This window comes from Heterodontus francisci, chromosome 26 (assembly GCF_036365525.1).
Source record: "Heterodontus francisci isolate sHetFra1 chromosome 26, sHetFra1.hap1, whole genome shotgun sequence".
NCBI classification, from domain to species: domain Eukaryota; kingdom Metazoa; phylum Chordata; class Chondrichthyes; order Heterodontiformes; family Heterodontidae; genus Heterodontus; species Heterodontus francisci.
In genome coordinates, this window is record NC_090396.1 from 63,502,872 (window position 1) to 63,529,957 (window position 27,086).

General features: G+C 40.9%; 1 protein-coding gene across 3 annotated transcripts in view; it reads left to right on the forward strand.

The window, feature by feature from the left end:
* Window positions 1-27,086, forward strand: part of LOC137384401 (BAR/IMD domain-containing adapter protein 2-like) — an 89,712-nt gene that overhangs the window by 23,544 nt on the left and 39,082 nt on the right. For all 3 annotated transcript variants that reach the window (XM_068058407.1, XM_068058410.1, XM_068058409.1), the window contains one exon: window positions 26,238-26,299. In XM_068058407.1, the coding sequence (XP_067914508.1) occupies window positions 26,238-26,299 (62 nt within the window). The remainder of the gene's footprint in view (window positions 1-26,237; window positions 26,300-27,086) is intronic.

The following is a 27,086-nucleotide window of genomic DNA, read 5'->3' on the forward strand; positions in this document are numbered from 1 at the left end:
CAGTCCTCTGGCACCTCTCCCGTGGCCAGAGAGGAATTAAAAATTAGGATCAGAGCCCCTGCAATCTCCACCCTCGCCTCCCACGGCATCCTGGGGCACAAATCGTCCGGACCTGGAGATTTGTCCACTTTTAAGCCTGCCAAAACCTCCAATACCTTGTCACTCCCTATGACAATTTTCTCAAGAACCTCAGTCTCTCTCTCTCTGAGTTCCATATCTACATCCTCATTCTCTTGGGTGAAGACAGATGTGAAGTATTCATTCAACACCCTACCAATATCTTCTGGCACCACCCACAGATTTCCCCCTTGGTCCCTAATGGGTCCAACTCTTTCCCTGGTTATCCTCTTCCCATTGATATATTGTCAAAAGTCACTGATATTTTCCAGACTAAAGTATTGCTGCTTTGGGAAACTTGCATGTTAAGTGTATAGTAATCTCATGGAGGTTTACACTGTATTAGGCATGAAGTTAATGGAAAAACCCAGTTCAGTATTTTCGGTGTTTTTAAAAAACCCCTATAAAATAAAGGTTTCTTCACTCTTTAATCACATAGGACTTGCACATTGTTTAGAATCTTTTATTAATATCAAATCACTGGATGTTTATCTAGCAGGGCCATAGTTACATCAACAGATTGGATATGAAACACAAACTGGCCACAATATTGTAGCAATCTTTTGGTTAGATGGGTTTATGTGCTCCTGAAAAGTTTTACGCAAATCTTTTTTTTTCCTGTGTGGCTGTGAAGGTTGTTTTTTCAATTCCTAAGTTAGTTCCTGATGTACCTAGCTACTGATATGTACTAAGCGCTTTTCTTTTAGGACATAGGAAGATAGGAACAGGAGTAGGCCATTCAGCCCCTCGGGCATGTCCTGCCATTCAATGAGATCATGGCTGATCCGCGACCTAACTCCATATACCTGCCTTTGGCCCATATCCCTTAATATCTTTGCTTAACAAAAATCTATCTATCTCAGATTTAAAATTAACAACTGTTCTAGCTTCAACTGCTGTTTGTGGGAGCGAGTTCCAAACCTCTACCACCCTTTGTGTGAAGAAGTGCTTCCTAACATCTCTCCTGAATGGTCTGGTCCTAATTTTTAGACTATGCCCCTTAGTTTTAGAATCTCCAACCAGTGGAAATAGTTTCTCTTTATCAACCGTAATATTGCCTGTCCCCTTGTTACATCTAGGACATATTGCTGTAGGAAACTATCCCGGACACATTCCAGAAATTCACTGCCTTTCTGACGGGTGCTAATCTGCCTCTCCCAATCTATGTGTCAGTTAAAATCCCCCATTAATACTACTCTGCCTTTGTTACACACTTGCCTAATTTGTGCATTTATACAATCTAACACCTCAGAACTGCTACCGGGGGTCTATACACAACACCTATTACAGTTTTAGATCCTTTTCTGTTCCTCAATTCCACCCCTAAGGTCTCCACTGAATGCTTTCCCCTCATTATATCCTCCCTCACCAATGAAGTGATATTATTTCTAATCAGTAAGGCTACTCCACCCCCTCTGCCATTTTCCCTGTCCCTCCTGTAAACTTTATAACCAGGTATATTTAGTTTCCAGTCCCGACCATCCTGCAGCCACGTCTCCGCAATGGCAAACACATCATCATCTTCCATTTGAATTTGCGCCTGCAGCTCATCTAGTTTATTCCTTACACTCCATGTATTTGTATATAGAACTCTTATTTGGGCTATACCCCCTAACCTGTCCCTCAGCACTGATGCTTTATTCGCCTGTTTATTACTTCTCTCTTCTGGTTTAACCAGTATACTTCTTGCAGTTTGTTAACAATCAGCCTCACCACTAACCTTCACTCCTAGCTTCTCCTTTAACTTCCTGTTTTTCCATGCAACTGAACCCCCCACTATTTAGTTTAAAGCCCTATCTACAACCCTAGTTATACGATTCGCCAGGACTCTGGTCCTAGCATAATTCAGGTGGAGCCCGTCCCATCGGAACAGCTCCCTCCTTCCCCTGTACTGGTGCCAATGTCCCATGAATTCAAACCCATTCTCCCACACCAATCTTTGAGCCACGCATTTACCTCTTTAATCTTATTGACCCATTGCCAATTTTCTTGTGGCTCAGGTAGTAATCTGGAGATTATTAACTTTTTTGGTTCTTTTTCTTGCTCTTTGTTCTGTCTTTAGCAGCCTATTCCTGGTTGATCATGCATGTTTTGCATTTCTCTTGCGGGAAGCCCAAACCAAACAAACCTTCACACGATTAGGCAATGGAAAGGTTTGTAGAGTCTGTGTAAGTGATCGTTATGTAAGTTATGTAGCCATGTAAGTGGGAAAGTTCTGTTTCAGAATCACTTAAACTGCAATGACATACATTATTAAATTTTCTGTTGAAGTGTCATCTGAAAGGAACTAAAACTTTGAATTACTGGCTTGGTATGCATATTGTAATCAAAGGGAAAATTATTGTTACTTTACCTTAATGGGCTTCTTACCACAGAAGTTTATCTGGTATATTGGATGCTATTTTCATTTCACTTGGTGTCCTCCCACATAAAATAGCAAACCATAAGATTTGTACTGCCTTTATCCCTTGTAGCTGATACTTTATTTGAATTTCTTTTCAGAACCAGTTTCCTTTATAGCGAATTTATTTAATAATTTGTCTTGAATAGTGCCTCTACTAGCACTTCATATTTACACTGACACTGAAGACCTGATCGACATCATTTTGCTCAGAAGTAAACAGGAAGTTGAGTCACTTCCCTCAGAGTGACTGAGACTTTGGGGGGAATTTTATGTTGGCAGCAGGGGTCTCGACGTCGGGGAAATGGATGCCGAGATCCCTGCGTCGCCTTTTGTACAGGAGGTCTGCTGAGTTTTGTGCCAATCACGCACTTGCGGGCCTTCCGTAGGAATTAGGACCCCATTGCTGGAAGTCCCTGCCTTTCAGAGCTGCCGGCCAATCGGAGGCGGTAGCTGCAGCGACCAGACACCAAGGACTGGCGATGGAACCAGGGCGGGAGGGGTCTTGCGGGGGAGGATGGGAGGAGCAGCAGCAAGGACAGGGGAGGGGTCTCAGTGCCTCTCCCCTGCCCCCCCCCCCCCACACACATTTCCAATGCTGGGTCCCTCGTTTAGGCACTAAGTGCCTTTGAAAGAGGGAAACCCCGATCCCCAGGTGCCTGGGAGCAGCCCGCATGGTTTTTGGTGCTGTGGTTCCTGTGAGGCGACAGGGCTGCCCACCACATGGGTAATTGTGGCTGTGTGGGAAAAGGCCCTTCATTAGGGATTCATTGCCCAGTTAAGGGCCTCAATTGGCAGCAGAGTGGGAAGGCTGTTCACAGGCCTTCCCACCATGGACAAAATTTTGGTGGAGGCGGGATGGTGGCTGGGCTCCATCCACCTGCCGCCATCTGACCCGAATTTATGTTGTCCCTGCTCCAAACCTGCCGTGGGGGAGAGCATAAAATTCCACCATTTCAGTTTCTCCCCATACGTTATATCTAAAATAGTATTGTTATCCATTTCACTGTGGAATTGCCATTCTGTCACCAAGTTTACATGTTAGTACAAAGTGATGGTGGGACTTTAATATGCAAAGCTTAGACTTCGTAAGTTTGTGCTCAGACTAAAGTCTTAGTCTACAGCAATTACAAAACCATAAATGACATTCGATCCCTATGGCTCTTCTGCCAAAACAAGCTTTTCTAGACTATTTCAGGTTGGTTCACTTGCTGGCAAAAAGCCTGTTTTTCTGTTTTATAAACTGAGTCTTGCTTGTAGGGAAGTTAATGGCTGACTGCAACAGTGATTTGCCAGCTATTTGAAAAATTTAATGTGCTGCAAATATACTGAAGACTTTGGAGTGAAAAGTGATAATTGCATTAAGTATTGGTAATAAGATGTACAGATAAAGTACATTACATCCCAAAGCCCTGTCATTTGGACAGAACAGCTAAACAGAAACAGATAATTTCCCTGTATTCCAGCTGTGTTTTTCTAAGCCTGTTAATGAATGATGAGTGAGATGAGTGGCTTTGGAGCTAGTCACACTACATTTATCATCAAAGAAACTCAAGTGAACAGAATAACAAGATTCACTAATTAGTGTCTGTATGCTTAATTTTCCATCCATTTTGGAAAAAAAGTCTTTTTTCTGTTTTGAGATCATATGCATTGGATAAAACAATAAATGGCTTTGGAGACTTTAATCAAACTACGCTATACGTATATATTCTCATTTAAACCTGTGTCACATTACTGGATGATTTGTGGATGGTGTAAAATAAACTTTTATTGTGTATACGCACTTCAGGTTTAAATCTACATTATGGACAATAGACTCATGGTAAAGCAACTGTCATCTTTTGTACTTAATCAGACAGCTGATAACTACCTCATTACGTTGTAAAGAAACCTGTGCCTTGAAATTGGACTCTTTAATATTGGAGAATGAACACGTTGTGTAATACTTAAGTAATATTTGAAGGGCCCAATATTGATATACCTTTTTAAAGCTTCCTATCTTGCAGAAAACAGTTACTGTATTAAAGGATATGAAGGTTTTACTTCAACTGTAGCATATACTCTATATCCCAAAATCCTGTGTTGTAGTGCCATCTTTATTGTCAAGTAATCAGTAGATTTATCATGACATCTGAGTTACATTAATCATTGAAAATGGGCAAGATTTGTGTTTGAGTCAGTGGGATAGAAATTAGTCACTAAGAAAATGTTGTAGAATTTAGTTCTGGGTTAATGATTATGTAGAACTATTTTTTTAAATGTAAGCGATTCCATATATGCTTTCTATAACACTATGCAATCTATTTAAGTTGTGGGGAAGATTCTGAAGCAAAAGTGCCTAACTCTCAACAAATATGTATGCTGTGAGCAAGATAGAGCATGTGCAGTTGTTTAATAGCCATGGCCCTCCCTACCTTGAACCACCTCCTGCCCTACAACGAGCCCCAAACTCTGTTCTTCTGACTCCAGCCTCTTGTGCATCCTGCATTCCCCATCATGAGTAGCTGTGCTTTCAGCTGTCTAGGCCCTGTGCTATGGAATTTCTCTACCCAGTCACTTTCCCTTCCTTGTAAAACACTCCTTAAAACCTAACTCTGACTAAGCTTTTGGTCACCACTTCTCATTTTTTCTACTTTGACTCGGCATCGGGTTTCTGTTGCACCTTTGTGAATCGCCTTGGGCATTTTTCACCTATGTAAAGACAAGTTGTAATTGTTAAGAATGTCCCTGATGTTGGAAATTGGTTCCTATTTGCTAATAACAGCTGCTAAAAGGCCCTTTTCTTGCATTATTAATGTTTGCATGTGGTGGCACGTGCTTTCGGCAATGTTGAGGATAGGGGAGAGTGGTAAAGCACCTCTTTAGGTAGTACTCTGTCCTTTCAGAGATAGGAGCACTGCCTCATTCACATTACAGTTGTTATTGATGCCAGGGCTGGTGCAAGTGCCAGAAGTCTTTTATAGTTCCAACAGGAGCCATTTGCCCCATGGAGGAAACCTCATAGCTGAGCTTTGATGAGTTCCAGGTATTTTTGTTCCTATATCTATATAAAGTAACTTGTGAGCTTAGTTTGGCACATGACATGTTCTATCCATTGGATGTAAGTCCATAACATGTTTTTGATTACTGTATTTGATTTTTATTCATAATGAAGTTTTTGTTGCTTTTGAGTAGCTGATTGAGTAAAGTTTTAAAAAAATGTGATGGTGGAAATGAGTTTTGCAGGACACATCCTGTTTTCAAGCATTTCATTCAAAGCACAGGATAGCTGACCTGCAGCACTGCTGTGACAAAGTCCCCAGTAAACAAATTATGTTGCTGTGTAATAGGTTATTTACTTGCTACAAGTATGATATTCAGTAGTGGGAATTGCTGTACAGTTATTTACATCCCTTTTGAGACTTGTGTATTCTGTTATCCTTGTTTCATAACAAAGGGATTCCTATCCAGAGTTTTGGCAGCAATCTCTGTGGGGTGGGAGTGGTGGGGGTGGAGTATTTTATATAATGTATACAGAAAGATTCTTTGCATTACAAATGAAGGTTACAGACCCTAACATATTTTCACTCAAATTGTTCATGTACCCCACTAACAGCTTATTTCTAAATTGCTGAATTCATGGTCAGAAAAAATTGAATAGTACTGTCTGTATAGTTTAAGAATCGCAATTTCACAAAGTGAAGCAGGGAACTTCAAATTGTGTTTTGGAGATTATTTGCCCTTCTTTGCTTTAACAAAATACAACTGTGTGCACTGTCCTTTTGTATTTTTTTTTTGCCCTGAAAACTGACCTAAACAAATTGTTGTTCTGTTTGTGGAGTTGGGCTTTTGTTTCCAGCATTGTGGTTATTGGTTGACTTATATAACTGAATGCATATTGCAGCAGTGAGTGTTTGAAAGTGAGTCTGGGGAATTAATAATGGATAATAAGGAGATGGTAGATGAATTGAACAGGTATTTTGCATCAGTCTTCAGTATTGAGGATACAAGTAACATCCCAGTATTAGCTGTAAGTCAGGAAATGGAAGGGAGGGAGGATTCAAGAAAATTACAATCACCAGGGAAGTGGTATTGAACAAATTGTTGGAACTGCAGGCTGACAAGTCCCCAGGTCCTGATGGACTTCATCCTAGGGTGCTAAAAGAAGTGTCTAGTGAGATAGTTGATGCGTTAGTTTTAATTTTCCAAAATTCCCTAGATTTGAGGAAGGTTCCATTAGATTGGAAAATAGTGAATATAACTCCTTTATTCAAAAATGGAGGGAGATAGAAAGCAGGAAACTACAGGCCAGTTAGTTTAACATCTGTCTTGGAGGAAAATATTAGAAGCTATTATTAAAGACATTATAGCAGGGCATTTAGAAAAATGCCTGATTACCTTGAAAAGTCAACATGATTTTGTGAAAGGGAAATTATGTTGAACCAATTTATTGGAGTTCTTTGAGGGAGTTACATGTGCTGTGGATAAAGGGGAACCGGTGGATGTATTGTACTTAGATTTCCAGAAGACATTTGACAAGGTGCCACATCAAAGGTTATTGTAGAAAATAAAAGCTCATGGAGTAGGGGGTAATATATTGGCATGGATAGAAGATTGACTAGCTAACAGGAAACAGGGTAGGCATAAATGGGTCATTTTCTGGTTGGCATGATGTAATGAGTGGTGTGCCACAGGGATCTGTGCTGGGGCCTCAACTTTTTACAATTTATATAAATGACTTGGATGAAGAGACCAGAGGTATGATTGCTAAATTTGCTGATGACACAAAGATAGGTAGGAAAGTAAGTTGTGAAGAGGACATAAGGAGGCTACAAAGGGATATAGATAGATTAAGTGAGTGGGCAAAGACCTGGCAAATAGAGTATAATGTGGGAAAGTGTGAAATTGTCCACTTTCGCATGAAGAATAAAAAAGAAGCATGTTATCTAAATGGTGAGAGATTGCAGAGCTCTGAGATGCAGAGGGATCTGGGTGTCCTAGTGCATGAATAGCAAAAGGTTAGTATGCAGGTACAGCACGTAATTAGGAAAGCTAATAGAATGTTATTGTTTATCGCGAGGGGAATTGAATATAAAAGTAGGGAGGTTATGCTTCAGCTATTCAACGCATTGGTGAAACCATATCTGGAGTACTGTGTACAGTACTGGTCGCCTTATTTAAGGAAGGATGTAAATGCATTGGAAGCAGTACAGAGAAGGTTTACTAGACTAATACCTGGAATGGGCAGGCTATCTTACGAGGAAAGATTGGACAAGCTAGGCTTGTATCCACTGGAATTTATAAGTGTAAGAGGTGACTTGATTGAAGCATATAAGATCCTGAGGGGTCTTGACAGGGTGGATGTGGAAAGAATGTTTCGCCTTGTGGGAGAATCTAGAACTAGGGGTTGCCCATTTCAGACAGAGATGAGGAGAAATTTTTTCTCTCCGTGAGTCGTGAGTCTTTGAAATTCTGTTCCTGAAAAGGTGGTAGAAGCAGAGTCTTTGAATATTTTTAAGGCAGAGGTAGATAGATTCTTGATCAGCAAGGGGGTGGAAGGTTATCGGGAGTAGGTGGAAATGTGGAGTAATCAGTTCAGCCATGAATGTATTGAATGGTGGAGCAGGCTTGAAGGACCGAGTGGCCTACACCTGCTCCTAATTCATATGTTCGTATGTTTGAAGTAAGAGATTCATAGCTGCAAGTCATTTTGACTGTTTTAATAACTTAAATTGGACAAATGTTTTTTCCTTTGGATGCACTGCAAGAAGCTAAGCACTTTATTAATAAATCTGGCTGTTTTTCAAATTTTAATCTGATATGCTAGAAGTTTCAGAAAACTAGGAAGTTGTTTCTCATTATTGAATAAAAATATAAGTAATTAAATTAAACAGGGCAGTATCTGCTGGTAAATTTAATGAGTTATTAGATGTTCATGAAACACAGAAATATTGTGACTTTTTTTTTATTGAAGCTATTTACAAACTTATGAAAAGGCTGATATAAGAAGTTGGTACATCAAGCCTGTCCCAAACAATCACAATCCAACTAAGCATCATGACCCTAGTGTTCCTTTCCACAGCAGCCATATAATCTCCTGGGAAAAGACAAGTAAATAGATTTTTAAAAAAAAATCCTACTAGGTCAATTCAGGAAAAACAGTCTGTGAAGTTCCTTTCTGACCCTGTGAGGTGATCAAAAATGAGTTCAGGAGCTTAGAGTGACCATGAGGTACACACCTAACATCCCACCTACTTTTTCAAAGCCAGTGATGTTAGTCACAGAAGGGAACTTGGCCATCTCCTTTTTGAACTGTTGCAGAGGGATCTGTGGTCACATGTGCCATTAACTTATTCCAAGTACAGATAACTGCATAGCAAAGAAAAATCTGTTGATATATAATCGATTCTGCTGGACTGTGCAGCTTTGTGATAGGCAAATCAAGTGGTTATACTTTCCAAGACCTATTTTGGTGCAATAATCTAGTAAGGACAGTTTATCTGACTTTTTTTTTTAACCCCCTTGACTCCTTATGGTACTTCCCAGCTTAGATTAGACCATGAACAGAGTAGGGGATAGAATCTGTGCTTCCCTCACTCTTTAGAGTTATGTTTTGTGTTCCAACATGAAGTATTAGTGCCATCATTATATGTAGAACCAGATATTTAATTTCATTGACTGCAGTGGAACTGAATATCAGGCGCTGCATATAACAGGTAGTTGATCCGATGCTGCCCATTTTGCGCCACTGCCCGATGCAACAAATTTCCGTCCCTATTACTCTTCCCATGCAGAGTGCACTTGCCCTTGGCTCAGACAACTTGCTGCATCAGGTTACCTCTCTGAGAGGTCAGAATGTGATGATGGTGTGAGTGACTGCCTCTTGCATCCCAGATGAAAGCTGCTGAACTTGTATGACTTGTAGAATCTCAGTTGGTTGCAGTATGTGAATTGAGCAGCTTAGCCATGGTTGACTTGCTTATGAGTTTGTAACCCAAGTACTTTAACAGATTAAGATGATGGAGTTATTGTGATGCATACTTTATAGCATCCTTTCTCTGACTCATTGGCTGATGCTTGGAAGCTGTCAACACAGAGACAATTCATGTCGCATTGTAATTTGAAAGCTGAACAAGTTTCAGTAGTTGCTTGTTTGAAAAATGATTGGTAGATGACAACCGTGAGGGGTGAGTGTAAAATAAAACACTACAACAAAATATTCTATATTCCAGCCATTGGCACTGGTCGAACCTTACAGAATATTTAATTAGTTTTTAAATGATTGGTTTGATTTATTGATTCCCCCCTCCCCTTGTCGTGGGAGGAGGTGTTTGGTGATTGAAATACATTTGTATCACCATCTCAACTGTGTAAGTAGTAAATTAGATTTCTTATTTGGTTTTCTCCTTTTTGAATAGGCTAGCTAAAATACTGCATCCACTGTTTTATGTTCTTCAACCTGATTGGACAAAAGCAAAATACTGCAAATGCTGGAAATCTGAAATAAAACAAGAAATGCTGGAAATACTCAGCAGGTCTGGCAGCATCTGTGGAGAGAGAAGCAGTTAATGTTTCAGGTCAGTGACTTTTCATCAGAACTGACAAATATTAGAAATGTAAAAAGTTTTAAACAAGTAAAGCGGGGGTGGGGCAAGAGATAACAAAAGAGAAGGTGGTGATAGGACAAGGTCACGGAGAATAACTGGCCAGAAGGTCATGGAACAAAGGCAAACGGTATGTTAATGGTGTGGTGAAAGACCAGTGTGTTGTCTTTCACCACACCATTAACATACCGTTTGCCTTTGTTCCATGACCTTCGGGCCAGTTATTCTCAGTGACCTTGTCCTATCACCACCTTCTCTTTTGTTATCTCTTGCCCCCCCCCCCCCCCCCCCTTTACTCCTTTTACATTTCTAATATTTGTCAGTTCTGATGAAGGGTCACTGACCTGAAACGTTAACTCTGCTTCCCTCTCCACAGATGCTGCCAGACCTGCTGAGTATTTCCAGCATTTCTTGTTTTTATATTATATATTATAAAAGATCTAAATGGCTTCTAACACTTTGCAAGAGCTTTGCATGGTGGAGGTCACGTAAGGGAAAGCTACAGTTGTAAAACTGTTGCAGAAATGATTTCTTTAACTAAGAAGGAAGCTTGAAGGTACTATACTTTGTGTAGCATTAGAGCTCCAACATATTGTGAACAACTGATCTCAAACTTGGCAGGGTGTCCAGTAAAGATCTGTCACTTCCCCATAGGAAGGTGTTGCAAAGTCAGAGTAAAGTTTACTAGTGATTTTTTTTCCCCCAGTTTCATTCTTCTGGTTTAGCTTCTTGACTTCTAGAATTCTTTTCTCCTGTTATGCCTTGGGTACTGTAATTTTCTCAAAGTCACTTTAAAACTCCAACTGGCAACTGTGGGGGCAGAATGGCTATGATGGGACTTGTGATTTTTAAATCTAAATTTTTAATGTACTACTATCTAAACTGATGAAAATGTAAACTTTTTGAATGTAATTTATGGTAAAGGCCACGATAATCCCTTGTGATTAGAGGCAACTTCTTAACACACACACCATCCATTTTGTACATCAGTTTAATAAAGTGAAATCCTTTCCTTCAGAGTTGTATTTTACCAAGCACAGCATTGAATAATCTTCTATTAAATAGTTTTATCAAAGTCACCAGATAGTGTCAGGCTGTGCAAACCAGGATTTACATTCCATGTGGTGAAATGATATTGAGTAAAATACAGTTATCCGTGATTAACAATTTCTATAATCCATGGAGAATAATCAATGACGAGAGGTATGCTACTCAGGATTTGTATGACAACTTGAGAGCAAAAGCTTTCATAAATTTCTACAAAACTAGAGAAGTCATCTTGAATGGCGGGGGTGGGGGGAGTGGGTGGTGATGGTGGCGGTGGTGTGGAGGAGGAAGGCTGGGTGAACAGTGTGGTGTTACCAACATTGTAGCTGCTTAGTTTTGCACGTTCAGTAAACATACAAAACCTCACTTTTAGTTTTCACAGGTTGTCATTTACTGAATACAATCTAACAAGTGTATTTGTTTTAGATGAAATTTCCTTTCAATTAATATCAAAGGTATTTCTCTGCAGAGATAATTCATTTTTGAGTAACTCATCACATCAGGTACTTGTATTGCGCTTATTGGCATTCAAATGGACTGCAACATTTTTTGAATAGCCAGCTTATTTTCACACATCTGCCATTTGACTGAGAGCATCATTATATTTCATAATGCAGTGAAGCACATCTGAAGTGGGGCTAGCACTGGCCTTAAAGAGCCGGCTCTTGCAACACCTCTTTTGCTTTTGGTTGCATTAGTACTCCAATATGACTGTTAGTAAGATTAACCATATTTTTATGTTCTTTAGCATGGTTATCCAGGTCAGTCTATCAAATGGTGTTGACCTCTCATTGATCTTAGTTGGAGATGTACATTTTGTTCTTTTTTTCATAAGAACCAGTTAATTATTACTGGTGACAAAAATGACCTTCAATTGAAATGAGAGGAAATCTATTAACTGAGATGGTGGGAACAACTGAAAGACTTTGCTTTTTGATCTCATCTTATTCCTAATACATCTAGCACTTCTAAGATACTGAATATAATAGAGGACCATGGTCATTTTAGCAAAAGATTCTTGGGATATGGGCATTACTGGCAAGGCCAGCATTTACTTCTCATCCCTAGTTGCCTATGAGAAGGTGGTAGTGGGTCACCTTGAACCACTTCAGTCCAAATGGTGAAGATACTATCATCATGCTGTTAATTAGAGAGTCTCAGGATTATAGTGCAGTGTGGTATTGATCATGGATGGCATCACAGATTCTGTGCTCATCTGTCTGCTACAGCAACAACAACTTGTATTTATATAACGCCTTTAACATAGCAAAACATCACAATGCACTTCACAAGAGCATTATCGATCAAAATTTGACACCGAGCCACATAAAGCGATATTAGGGCCGATAACCAAAGGTTTGGTGAAAAAAGTAGGTTTTAAGAAGCATCCTAAAAGGAGGAACGAGAGGTTGTGAGGCAGTGATGGGGAAGAGACTTGGCAGCTGAAGGTATGGCTGCCAGTGGTGGAGTGATTAAAATTGGGAATGATCAAGAGGCCAGAATTGGAGGAGTACAGACGTCTTGGAGGGGCAAAGTCTTGAAAGGATTTGAAAACAAGGATGAGAATTTTAAGATCGAGGCATTGCTTAACCCAGAGCCAATGTTTGTCAGTGAGTACAGGCAGGCGCGTATCCATTGTCTCTCGAGACAAGGAGGCCCAAAAGAAGACAGGGGTGATGGATGAAAGGGACTTGGTGCGAGTCAGGACATGGACAGCAGAATTTTGATCACCTCAAGATTACAAATGAAGGGTGGAAAATGAGAAGCCAGCCAGAAGTGTGTTGGAATAGTGAAGTCTCGAGGAAACAAAAGGCAAGTAGGAGCGTTTCAGCAGCAGATGAGCACGCACAGGCATTTTCCTGTAGAATAGGCCTGTATTAATACTGCAACTTTAACATCACCACAAAACCGTTTCCATTTCATAGTGACAGTCAGTATACCCTCCAGAATGAGGCACCACCCAATTCCAAAAAGACTTGCTAAGACACCTCAGCGAGGAGGCAATCTCGCCATGTTTGGGTTTGACGCCCCTGTGAGGATAACAGCGGTACAGTGTCAAATGTGGTTTAACTGGTGCTCCGATGGTCTGTTTGATTTTGTTTAAATTGGTTACACTCGCAGATTTAAAAAAATACTAGTCTAAAGTGATAATAGACTCTAATGAAACAGCCAAAGAATTACAGAAGAATTAAGACGCTATTTGTAAGGGCAGAACTATACTAGTTGCATTCTGTGCATACAATGGCAATAAAGTCTTCGGCATTAGAAGATAAAAAGAGGGATTAACATATATAAGGCATGAGGCATACTAACTAGGGAAGGGGTTGTAGGAGATCTGGGGGAGAAAAACTGAACTCTGACCATGTGTTATTGCAGAGCAGCAGTAGCAAATCAAACGGAATGCTGAGCTATTTTGCTAAATCGGTTGAGTTTCAGTCTAAGGTTGTCCTGCTGCAACTGTACATTGCTCTCGCTCGGCCACACCTTGAATACTGCATTCAGTTCTAGTCACTCAGACCTTCAATCTATGGGATCAGTACAGAGAAGGGCCTCAAGGTTGGTCACATCATTTATTACATTTCAGCATTTAAGTTTAACATTTAATTCCCTTTGCTGCCTGACCCATTCATATTTTCTCTGAACTGCTGCTGAATTTTGTTGAGCGATTTCATGTCCCATAACAGGTAAATAAAAAGGGAGATCAACAAGATTAAAACCTTGTACTTGGGAATTTACTGGGATTAAAGCTACGTTCTTCCACCTGATGAACAAAAGTGTTTTTATTTTAAAAAAAACTTAAAATTGGATTCGAGTACTCCCTATAAATAATATAGAATATCAACATGAAAGTAGTGTATTACTGAATTTATCAAAATCTAAAATCTTCTAATTTCCATATAATTTATGCTACCTGTCTGTAGTCCTGTCTTACCGGGGATGGTCGATTCCAGGCATTGTGCAGTTTTGTGAAAGTTCTGCCTCAAATGACAGTCATAGCTGAGAAACCAAGGAGTCCAAATTGCCATGTTACAAACTGCAACAATCAACTTTCATTTGTGGTTGCCTAAAAAGGCATATCTTTCCACAGCCTTAAATAAACCTGGCGCTTTCTAATCTCTGTCCAAGTTGCATTTTCCTGAAAATTTCTTTTTGCAATATTCTGTGCATGTGTCCACATAGATGTGTAATTTTGAAAAGTTTGGACATGCTTATCATTGGAAAACAATTTAAATGTTTTCCCTACTCTGACCTGGCGAGGGATCAAATGAAACTGCATTCCTGCAGTTTTTTTTTTACTTTGTTCTGACAGTGTTGGGCTATCTGTCCAGATGAGGGTTTTTTGGCAGCAATCTTTGTCTATAAATGTGACAGAAGAAAAATAATCCTGATTGGAATAAAGTAAGACATAATGGATTTATCAATTGGGTTCACAGATTGATGAAACAAGTAATAACTGTGGTACTACAGCAGGTATTAACAAAATGGAAGTGTTATGACCGAGGCGGGAGGAGTGCACTCTTCATTCTAGTTCTACTTCTTCACAGGTCACAACATATATTTAAATTTTCCCACTTACCGATATGGTCAATCATATACTCTATTTTTCCCAGAATAAAACACACTAACCAGGTTTCTTTCATAAACAATAAAATTATCAGTTTATTATAAAACAAGTCTTAACTAGAAATGGAAGTAAAGCATAAACACACAGATTGAAATATTACAGTTCCCTTTTTACCTTAGCCACTCACACACGCACACATTTACCGGTTAACCGGAAAAATAAAAGGGATTTTTGTTTGAGCTCTGTTACAGACAAAAAAACACTTGGGCCAGATACTGTCTCATTCTTGAAGAAACAGCAGATGAGATATGTTGTGCTCCAAAACTGGCATACAGTCTGGCCTCTAAGTACACGTAGACAAGTCACTGGGATCTTTTAGAACAGTTCTTTTCAGGCAGCATTGCGAATTTTCTTCAAAGGCTTTTCTTCAAAGACAGGATACAATATGAGTTGACACAGTGGACTTCTTGGGGTCTTTTAGAGAGGTGCTGGAAAGCTGAGCTGGGTTGTGGTCTTCTCCTCTTACTTGGGAATTCTCTTCTCTCCTTGGAAGTTCTCCTCTTCTGCAGGCTTTTTAAAGAGATGGAACAGGCTGGGCTGCGCTGGGGTTCTGTCCTTCAGTTTTATTTTTTAAGAATTCCAGACCCTCTTAAACAGTTAATTCCCAACTCTGAACAATTCAAAAGTGAAGCTAGAAACGGAAAGTCCACTAAAATAAAAACAAAATACTGCAGATGCTGGAAATCTGAAACAAAAACACAAAGTGCTGGAAATACTGTTCTGATGAAAGGTCACAGACTTGAAACGTTAACTTTGCTTCTCTCTCCACAGATACTGCCAAACCTGCTGAGTATTTCCAGCACTTTGTGTTTTTGTAACGGAAAGTCCACCTTCTGACCACTCGCTTCCCTGCACACATCTTCCCCTATTACCAGGGTTTCTGTTCTATTTTTAACCTGCATTATGTGACAACCAGTAAATGTTGTTGTCAAACAAGTCCTTTTCAGTGTCCTCTTGATGACCCTTTTGGGGGAAAAAAGCTCGTCCAACATTTCTTCAGTTTGACTATGCATCCTCAAAAAATATTTTTTACAAAAACAGAAGCACTTTCATAACAAAAGTGAAATGCAACACTTTTAAAGCTTAATATGCTGCAGTGATAGAAGCTTTACAGAAATTCGACTAACCACAACAGTATAGCAATTATTTTGTAATCCAATTCAATGAGGTGCACAAGTTTTTTTTTTTTACCTAAGTTGTAATGCAATGGCTACATTCTAAGATGTTTCCCAATTAGTGTCCAAGCCTGTATTTATCCACACACATTACTAAAATAGACAATTTGGTCATTATTTCATTGCTGTTTGTGGGACGTTGCTGCTGTTGGCTGCTGTGTTTTCTTACATTACAACAGTGACTCCATTTCAAAACTATTCATTGGCTGTAAAGAGCTTTGGGACGTCATGTAGTTTTGAGAGGTGCTATAAAAATGCAAGTCTTTCCTTCTAACTAGATTTTTTTTTTATTCATTTGTAGGATGTGGGCGTCGCTGGCTAGGCCAGCATTTATTGCCCACCCCTAACTGCCCTTGAGAGCCTTCTTGAACCGCTGCAGTCCATGTGGGGTTGGTGCATCCGCAGTGCTATTAGGAAGGGAGTTCCAGGATTTTGACCCAGCGACAGTGAAGGAACAGCGATATAGTTTCAAGTCAGGATGGTGTGTGGCTTGGAGGGGAACTTGCAGGTGCTGGTGGTGTTCCCATACATCTGCTGCCCTTGTCCTTCTAGGTGGTAGAGGTCGTGAGTTTGGAAGGTGCTGTTTAAGGAGCCTTGATGCATTGCTGCATAATCTAGAGGTTGCAGGGAATGTTGCTTGGCGAAACTGTAAGAGGCAGGTAGTGTTTGAAACTCCCTGATTTTATTTGATTATCAGTTCATTGGGTGCATTTTTGGAGTCTCTGCTGTCTCTGAAGAGTCTTGCTTGATAGAAGTGCAGATTGCATAGTTGAACCTGGAGTCAGCAAGGGCCATTTGCAGGACCTCTGATTTTATGGTTTTCCAAAAACAAACTGGGTTGGGAGCATTCGTTCTTGATTCCCTGATCTGTGCTCCTGCTGAATGAGACCACGTGTGGGGAGCAGAAAATTTTCCCATTTTGCTGTTTCTGCCTGTTCCATGCCTTGGATCCCTCTTGCCTTGGTATAAGGAAATGTGGGATAGTCAACTTCCCAGTAATGCTCAAATCACTTTTTTCTCACTGTTGGAGCTGGAGTGTTAGTAAGATCTTGAAATATCTGGGTTGGAAGCACACTGTAGCTGGTGTTCATGTATACTTTTCCAGAAGAAATGTGTATTTAGGTTGGTGGGAATGACTACAGTTTGTACACATTTCTGTATTGTCAATCTGATATTTTAAAGAAATTGAACATTGAGTCTTCTAACATGTATAAACAAGCACAATATGTTTTGCATTTTCAACAGAACAGACTGAAATAATCCCAACTGGGAAGGATATGCCTTAATCATTTTTTAAGGTTGGGGGTGGGGGGGGGGGGGTGATTTTATGAGACATATCTGGTCTGTTCACCACCCTACACAGAAGAAACATAACTATCATCAATAACTTGTCTTTATATGGTAATGATTCTGTTGTTGAAATGAATGAGACGTGGAGCCTTGCAATTTGCCGGCTATAGGTGGTGTGATGTCAGCAGTATACAGTACCGATTTTCATTGGGGATACCAGTCAGCAGAAGCCACTGCAAAAACTGTCAAAACAAGCTTGCTGAAGAAATGATGTGTAGATGTTAAATAGGAATTTAAGATGCCTTCCACCAAAATAACCAAGAAAGTGACAGCAGTATTTTTAGAAAAATGTAATTCCCTCCAGGCTGCTAGAATATTAAATTATTCTACTTTCATGTTAGTTTTTTTTTGCATCCTTTGAGAAAGTGAGATTTGAGATTACAGATGAACCAACCAAATGGGGTCATTATTGCAGCTCAATTCATCCGTTGCAGAATTTGGTTTGATTTAAGATAAATAAGGTGTTGAAGTGGGAACAATGTTGTCTTGCAAAAAATTCTCTCTGAAGCTGTGTGTGGAGATCTTGGGAAATACATTATTAAATATATCTTCCTTTACACAGTGTGTATTGATGCAGTACTCTAAATCTGAATGCAATGTGCGGCAAGCAAACATTGCTGAATTAGAACTGTGCCTGCACATCACTGTGTTTAATGGCCAAGTTGATTTGAATTTGGTTTTAACCGTTGATGTAGACAATGCAGCTCAAAGCATTAATTACTGTTGTATACTCTTTATTGAATTCTCCTTTTAATGCTGATGCAGAGTAGCTGCATAATTTGCGCATCAGTTCCGATGGTGCTTTGGTGGGATCATGGTATTGTGCTCTAGTAATATTATTGGGTCATAATGCTGTTTCTAGTGTAACAGGTTGTTGACAGCAGTGTTGGGAGGAATGGTCACATACAACACCTCCAAATGTGTGAGCTCTGCGTTCCCCTGCTCAACCACTATTAATACCTCTTGAAAACAGATTACAGTCTTGTCAGCCGTAGGAACTACTTCACGTTTGTTGCTGAAAAAGCTTTCCACAATTTCACATTCCTTACTTTGGTAGTGGAGGACTAAAGATCGGGAGTGTGTCTCCCTACTTTCAAAAAACCAGAGGTGTTCTGTGAAAATATATATTTTCTAAAGGGAAAAGAAATGGTTTTGTGGTGTAATGTTTTCAACACCCAAAAAACAGCAGTCTTGCTTTTAACTTGTCCAAGTGCAGTTTGTGGCTAACTTATTTTTAGTCATAGAGTTTTACAGCACTGAAACAGGCCCTTTGGCCCATTGTGTCTGTGCCGGCCATCGCACACCTAACTATTCTAATCCTATTTTCCAGCACTTGGCCCGTAGCCTTGTATGCTATGGCGTTTCAAGTGTTCATCTAAATACTACTTAAATGTTGTGAGGGTTTCTGCCTCTTATGACCCCTTCAGGTAGTGCGTTCCAGATTCCAACCATCCTCTGGGTGAAAATTTTGTTACTCAAATCCCCTCAACCTCCTGCCCCTTACCTTAAATCTATGCCCCCTGGTTATTGACCCCTCCGCTAAGGGGGGAAAAGTTTCTTTCTATCTATCCTATCAATGCCCCACATAATTTTGTATACCTCAATCAGGTCCCCCCTCAGCTTTCTCTGCTCTAAGGAAAACAACCCTAGCCTTTCCAGTCTCTCTCCATAGCTGTGGGCCGAAGGGCCTGTTTCAATGCTGTATCTCTAAATAATAATAAAATAATAACATCCTGGTGAATCTCCTCTGTACCCTCTCCTCTGCAGTGAAGTCCAACCTGTTATTTCTATCTTCAAATATGGTCTTAGAATTGCTGTTTTAATTGTGGAAAGCTCCTGTTTATTCAGCAATGTATGGGCTGGTATAGATATGTAATAAGTGATTTTCACCCCCTCAGTATAACACTGAAATTCATTTAAATTATTTAAATTTTGCCAGCATCTTCTGATATAACATTTTGCTGAACATTACTGGATATAAATGTTTGTCATGGCTTGGACACTGAATTGAATGATGGAGGAAAAGCAATTTTCTTGACACAGCATTCTGGTTAAAACCTTCTCCAGTGCTACAAACTCTGGTCTTCGTTTTATTCAAAGCATGTTTTTGTGAAACCTGATGCAAGTTACCTCAGCACAGTACTGATTCTGACAGTAAGAGTTGAAAATCCAAATTTCTACAATCTCTTGCATCAACCCCAGCTATATACTTTAGGTATCATGTGCTTCTTGGAACCACAAAGTTATCTCTCATACTGTTGACGTGACTCCTTTTGCACCTGAATTCTCACTTGGGCATGTGATATTGCGTTGTGCTATTTTTAGAATTGCAAATAAGAGCACACAAACAGGGATTTAAATACAAGTCTTTTTTTTAAATAGTGAGATAATGTTAAATTGTTCTGGCTTTTATACTTTTTCAGAATATATCAATAACAAAATAGGGCAATTTTTTTAAAATGGAGAGGAATGTTATTAAAAGTTGCAAATAGCTCTGATTTGCATTCACAAGGGAACTAATGGAAAAACAGTCTTTCTAGTTTTGCATGCTTTGCAGCTACAGAAATGGTCTAGGAGCTCAAAACTGGGCGTCTGCGAGGTTCTGTGGGATGGCAGCAGCAGGATTGTATTCAGCCACCATCTGTAACCTCATGGCCTAGCATATCCCTCACTGTACGATTACCATCAAACCAGGGGATCAACCCTGGCTCAATGAGGAGTGCAGGAGAGCATGTCAGGAACAGCACCAGGCATACCTAAAAATGAGGTGCCAATCTGGTGAAGCTACTACACAGGACTACATGCATGCTAAACAGTGTAAGCAGCATGCTATAAACAGAGCTAAGCAATCTCTCAATCAACGGATCAGATCAAAGCTCTGCAGTCCTGCCACATCTTGTCGTGAGTGGTGGTGGACAATTAAACTAACAGGAGGAGGAGGCTCCACAAACATCCCCATCCTCAATGATGAGGGAGTGCAGCACGTCGGTGCAAAAGACGAGGCTGAAACATTTGCAACCATCTTCAGCCAGAAGTGCCAAATGGATGATCCATCTTGGCCAGCACCTGAGGTTCCCAGCATCACAGCTGCCAGTGTTCAGTTAATTCAATTCACTCTGTGATATGAAGAAATGGCTGAAGGCACTGGATACAGCAAAGGCTATCCAGTCTGACAATATCCCAGCTGCTATACTGAAGACTTATGCTCCAGAACTAGTGCACCCCTAGCCAAACTGTTCCAGTACAGCTACAACACTGGCATCTTCCCGACAATGTGGAAAATTACCCAGGTAGGTCCTGCCCACAAAAAGCAAGGCAAATCCAATCTGGCCAATTATCACTTAATCAGTCTGCTCTCACTGTATAATTGACAGCGCTATCAAGCGACACTTTCTCAGCAATAACCTGTTCACCGATCCTCAGTTTGGGTTCTGCCAAGGCCACTTGGCTCCTGACCTCATTACAGCCTTGGCCCAAAGATAGATAAAAGAGCTGAATTCCAGAAGTGAGGTGAAAGCCATTGCCTTTGACAACAAGGCAGCATTTGACTGAGTGTGGCATCAATTCAGTGTCCAAGCCATGAAGAACATTTATGTCCAGTAATGTTCGGCAAAATTGAAGTCAATGGGAGTCGGTGGGGTGGTGGGGTGGGAGCTCTCCACTTGTTGGAGTCATACCTAGCACAAAGGAAGATGCTTGTGGTTGTTGGCCTCCATCTTCTCAGACCCAGGACATCACTGCAGGAGTTCTTCAGGGTAGTGTCCTAGGCCCAACCATCTTCAGCTGCTTCATCCCCAACTTGAGTACTGAATGCAGTTCTAGTCACCTCATAACAGAAAGGATGTAATTGCACTAGAGAGGGTACAAAGGAGATTTTCGAGAATGTTGCCAGGACTGGAAAATTGCAGCTACGAGGAAAGATTGGATAGGCTGGGGCTGTTCTCTTTGGAACAGAGGAGGCTGTGGGGAGATTTGGTGGAGGTGTACAAGGTTGTGAGGGGCCTGGATAGAAAGAATGGGAAGGATCTATTTTCCTTAGCAGAGGGGGCATGGATCTAAAATGATTAATAGAAGGATTAGAGGGGAGATGAGGGAAAATAAATTTCAACCAGAGGGTGGTAGGGTTCTGGAAGTCACTGCCTAACAGGGTGATAGAGGCAGTAGCCCTCAACTCATTTAAAAGATGTCTGGATGTGCAGCTGAAGTCCTGCATCCTCCAGGGTTACAAACCAAGTGCTAGAAAATGGGATTAGGATAAATTGCTCATTTTTCGGCCAGCACAGATGTGATGGGCAGAGTGGCCTCCTCCTGTGCTGTAAATTTTTTTTTAACATTTTCAGCTATTTAGCAAAGGAGGAATGTGCAAATATGAGGGGATGGGGTGGAGGAGTGGCTGTACATCAGTTGCTGCTTAGGAGAACCAGCATGGACGTGATGGGTCGAATGGTGTTCTTCTGTACTTACGATTCTATGATTCATCAATGACTTTCCCTGCATCATAAGTGGGGATGTTTGCTGCTGATTGCAGTGTTCTGTACTATTCGAGACTCTTTGGATACTGAAGCAGTCCGCGTCCGAACGCAGCCAGACCTGGACAACACTCAAACTTGGGCTGTTAAGTGACAAGTAACATTTGTGCCACACAAATTCCAGGCAATGACCATCTTCAACATGACCGAATCTAACCATCTTCCCCATGACGTTCAATGGCATTACCATCCCTGAATTCCCCACTAACAACATCCTTGGGGTTACCATTGCTCAGAAACTTAACTGGACCAGCCTTATAAATACTCTGGCTACAAGAGCTGATCAGAGGCTGGGGATTCTGTGGCAAGTAACTTACCTCCTGACTCCCCAAAGCCTGTCCACCATCTACAAAGCACAAGTCAGGAGTGTGATGGAATACTCTCCACTTGTCTGGATGAATGCAGCTCCAACAACAATCAAGAAGCTTGACACCAGCCAAGACAAAGCAGCCCACTTGATTGGCACCCCATCCACCACCTTAAACATTCACTGCCTCCACCAATAACACACAGTGGCAGCAGTGTACCATCTACAGGATGCACTGCAGTAGCTTGCCAAGTCTCCTTCAACAGAACCTTCCAAACCTGCGACCTCTACTATCTCAGAGAACAAGGCAGCAGGCACATAGGAACATCATTACTTGCAAGTTCCCCTCCATGTCACACACCATCCTGACTTGGAACTATATCGTCATTCCTTCACTGTTGCTGGGTCAAAAAGTTGGAACTCCCTTCCTGTCAACACTGTGGGTGTACTTATACCCTATGGACTGCAGCAGTTCAAGGAGGTCTGCACATGTTTTTGTGCACCTGGGTTACGATTTGCGATCTGCCCGCACTGGTTCCCATTGAGGAAGACAGCACGCAAACTCCATGCTGCCTCCTCATTCCACTACCACCACCTTCAACAGGGCAATTAGGGTTGGGCAACATGCTGGTGCCCACATCCCATGGAAGAATTTAAAAAAAACAACTCAAATTTATCAAGGTCACTTAATATCATATCTCAACTATTTATGTATGTAGAATGTGACAGTTCTTCGGTATCTGAGTGCATAATATCAGCAGGGGAGTATTGGGGTGAGGGCTGGGGCTGGGTGTAAAGCAAGAGGTCCATGGTCATTTTTTCTGCAGCTTGCTCATGATGCCAGCTAGCAGGATGAGAGTGAAGTGGGTGTTGAGAAGGGCCAGAAGGAAATATCATGCCATCATCATGAATGGTCTTGGTGACGCCGGATGCTACAGGCTCTGTTACGCTTAGCCCCGTGATTTAGAGCACCATCTCTTTTGTCCATCTCCTCAGTGGATTATTGGGTGCCTGGCCCCGCTGGTTCTCTGCTGCTCCCTTCTGTTGTGCGATATCTTGTCCTGCGAGAGAGAGAGAGCAGAATGTAAGTGATTGTTTAGCACTTTGGGTGTTGTGCATGTCATAGCTGAATAGGTGGAGGTATGTTTTTAGCACAACTAGGTAAGATATAAAGGTGTCAAATGTACATATATCCATATATTAATTTGAAAAAAGTTAAGCCCATCAGTGAAACTCCCATCCTGAGGATCCAATCCGATCCTAATTCTAATTATAGGTGAAAGTGTGATCCCGGGGAAAACAGATTTCCACCTCCCTCTCCCCAGCATTTCTTTTTAACCATTGACCACTATGACCCAGATAAAATCTGAGACGGCCAAGTGCAAATGGCAGCCAAGAGTAAGATTAAGACCTAGATCTACTTGTCTCAACAGGTCTACACAGTACAGCCAGTGCAATCATTGCAGTTTAAAAATCTGCTCTGATATGCCCTTCTTTGTTAATGGTTATTACAACATACTGTTTGAAATTTTATTGATTTTTGACATGAGGGCAGTGCTAAATATAGGTGTATATGTTTGAGGACACCATATGAATAACAACTTTGTTTTTGCGAGGATATTTTGACATCGTTTGGGAGTGGCAAACTGCATAGAAACAGAGGTTTCTGTTGGCAACTGCAACAAACAGACTTTCTATTTATATCTGCTTCATTTACCAACAACAAAGGTGTGCCATGAGCAGAGCTGGGCTTAACTGTGAAGCCCTACATGGTTGACTAGCCTTCCGACCCAGATTTGCAGATGCTTCCAGTACTGTACAACTGCCATCTTGAAAAATTATCTTTGCAACCTTTTTAATGCAATTAGATTGGTCAAGTAAACGTATCCGAAACTGTTCAAAGTTTATAGATGTTTAACTATTAACCTCGTGAAAGCTTTAACCACCCAAGACTGGTCTGACCGGCATTAGCTATTCTGAATTGCTTTGGCATAATGTAACCAAATCAGCTGTAGTGCTTTGTAAGCACTATAATAAGTATCTTTTTATGTTGTGTTTGCTTTTTTTTTTGCAATCAAATGAGCCCCATATTATTTCTTCCCTCTTTCCCTGTTGTTTCCAAGCCATACTACAGCACCAACATAACTTTATATAGTGTCTTTAACTTAGAAAAATATCCCAAGGCACTTCACCGGAGGGTTATCAAGCAAAATTTGACACCAAGCCACCAGGTGACAAGGTAGCTTTTAGAAGTGTCTCATAGGAAGAAAGAGAGGCGTAGAAGTTTAGGGAGGTAATTTCAGCATTGGGGATTAGGCAGCTGAAGGTATGGCACCCAGTTAGGGGAGTGTATTCTGAGAGAGGGTAAAACACAGCTTTCGTTAAGGATGGGGCAGAGATGGCTCAGAATTAGTTTTGAGCTTGTCTGAACAGTCTAATTTGCGGGTTTAGACTTGCAACAACATCAGCTTTCCAAATGTAAAATTCTTACCTTTTAGTGAGCCACTTAGAGTACTATTGTTGGTATCGAAGGGGATATTGCCTGGACTGGAGAATTTTAATTGAGGAAAGATTGGATAGGCTAGGGTTGTTTTCTTTGGAACAGAGGAGGCTGAGGGGAGACCTATTTGAAGTGTATAAAATTATGAAGGGTCTAGATAGAGTGGATAGGAAGACCCTATTCCCCTCAGTTGAGGGGTCCATAACCAGGGGCATAGATTTAGGGTAAGATGTAGAAGATTTAGAGGGGATTCGAGGGGTAATTTTTTCACCCACAGGGTGTTGAAGATCTAGAACTCACTGCCTGAAAGGGTGATAGAGGCAGAAACCCTCATAACATTTTAAAAATACTTGGATATGCACTTGCAGTACCATAACCTACAAGTCTACAGACCAAAAGCTGGAAAGTGGGCTTAGGCTGGATGGCTACTTGTCGGCCAGCATGGACACGATGGGCTGAATGGCCTCTTTCAGTGCTGTAAATTTCTAGCATTTCTATGATTCTGTGATCTAGGCTTCCCTCTAGTTTTCTGATTTGTTAATTAGAGAAAAATGTAGGACTGCATTTATGGGATTGGTTGGGAAATGGAGTTACAATATAATGGTACTGATCCCATTTGAGGTGATGGAATTTCTACATCCGCTTTCTCCTGTTGAGGAAATGACCTAGTCTGATGATGCCTTTCTTATGTCAATTATTGGAACACATCTGGGAGTATCAGATTGGGAAAAGGGCAGATGGGTCCTGTGGAATTTTCAGAGGAGCACATGGATGTAGTGGGTTGTTTTGGAGACCCAGGCGAGCTGTCTAGATTCCGTCCTGTTTGTGAAGTTGGAAGTATTTGCACGTTCTTGGATTTGATGACGTCTTCTATAAAATATTAAAATGAAGTCACCAAAATTGGATTCTTTGCATATAATTTTAAATAAATTTTCATGTGTTGCATATTTATATATTTTAAAAAAGTCTTCTTAGTCTGTCTTATCAATGAAGCGTTCAATTCCATATGGTGGTTGCAAGTGCTGTAATAAAGGCTGTGACTTTTCCCTTCTCTCTCTTCCTCGATATTACACGTGTGGTATATCTTATCTTGATTGGAGTGAGTTTAAAAATTTCAAGTTAGGGGAGTGTATTCTGAGAGAGGGTAAAACACAGCTTTCGTTAAGGATGGGGCAGAGATGGCTCAGAATTAGTTTTGAGCTTGTCTGAACAGTCTAATTTGCGGGTTTAGACTTGCAACAACATCAGCTTTCCAAATGTAAAATTCTTACCTTTTAGTGAGCCACTTAGAGTACTATTGTTGGTATCGAAGGGGATGAAGGCGATGGGCTACTAATCTCTTGACCAAGGATAACAGCCATAATTGCTTGGGAGAATAGAAATGTAAATGAAAAATTGTAATTAAAATAAAACAAAGAACTCTGAAAGCAGAGTATAAATAGTAGATTTTTTGTTCAACTTTTGTTAAGCATTATTTGACATGGTACATTTTTTGTACCCCAACTGCCTTAATCATTAGGCCCATATGTTGTGTGGATGCTGTACTGAACATTCTAAAATGATAGATGGCTTATTTTAGCTTCCGGTTGTTATTTTTCAGGGGATGTTTTGTTCCAGATGGCAGAGGTCCACAGGCAGATTCAGATACAGCTCGAAGAAATGGTGAGTATTCCTTTTAAGGTATTATGAGTGCACGGTTGGATTCGCGAAAGCTTGTACCTGATGAGCAAAAGTTTCTGTCAAGGGATTTATGTATATTACATTCTGTTATTTATTCTTGTGAAGGGGATACCTTTTAGCTGAAATAGCTCCAAATGAATATAGTTTTGCCAAATTAGACACTCCGCTGGATTTTGTTCTCCCCCAGGTGTCGGGGTCCAAGGTGGGTGGGTGGAGGCCTGAAGGTGCCTCTGGAAGAGGGCTGCCATGCACCTCGATGCCGGAAAGGCCCGGCCTGATATTACCAGAGGCGGCACCACCCCTCCCCCCCCCCCCCCCCGCCACGTGGCAACGGGACCCCCGTTTGCACGTTTAAATAAATTAAACTGAATGAATAAATGATACTTATGTCGCCGCCTGATGTTCAGCTGCGATTTTTGGGCCCGTGGCTGACACTCCCGCGCCTTCAGATCCTTGTCCGGGGAAATGAGGCGCCACACTGGTGGGGAGGGAGGAGATAAATTTCTCAGTGCTGGGGTGGGGTGGGGGAGCAGGCTCAAAGTAACACCATTGGTGTAGGGGATGGTGGGAAGGGTTGGAGGTTAAAGTTTATGCAATTTGGCGGGGAGGGGCAAGGTCAGATGGACAAAGTAAGTGTTTTGGGGGGGAGAGGGCAAATAATTAATTTAATTGTTGTTGGGGGAGTGGGAGAGGGGCAGGAGAAATGTCTTTATATATTTTTATTCACTTTGTCTTTAAATATTTAAATTTCCCAGGAGGGCTGACAGCC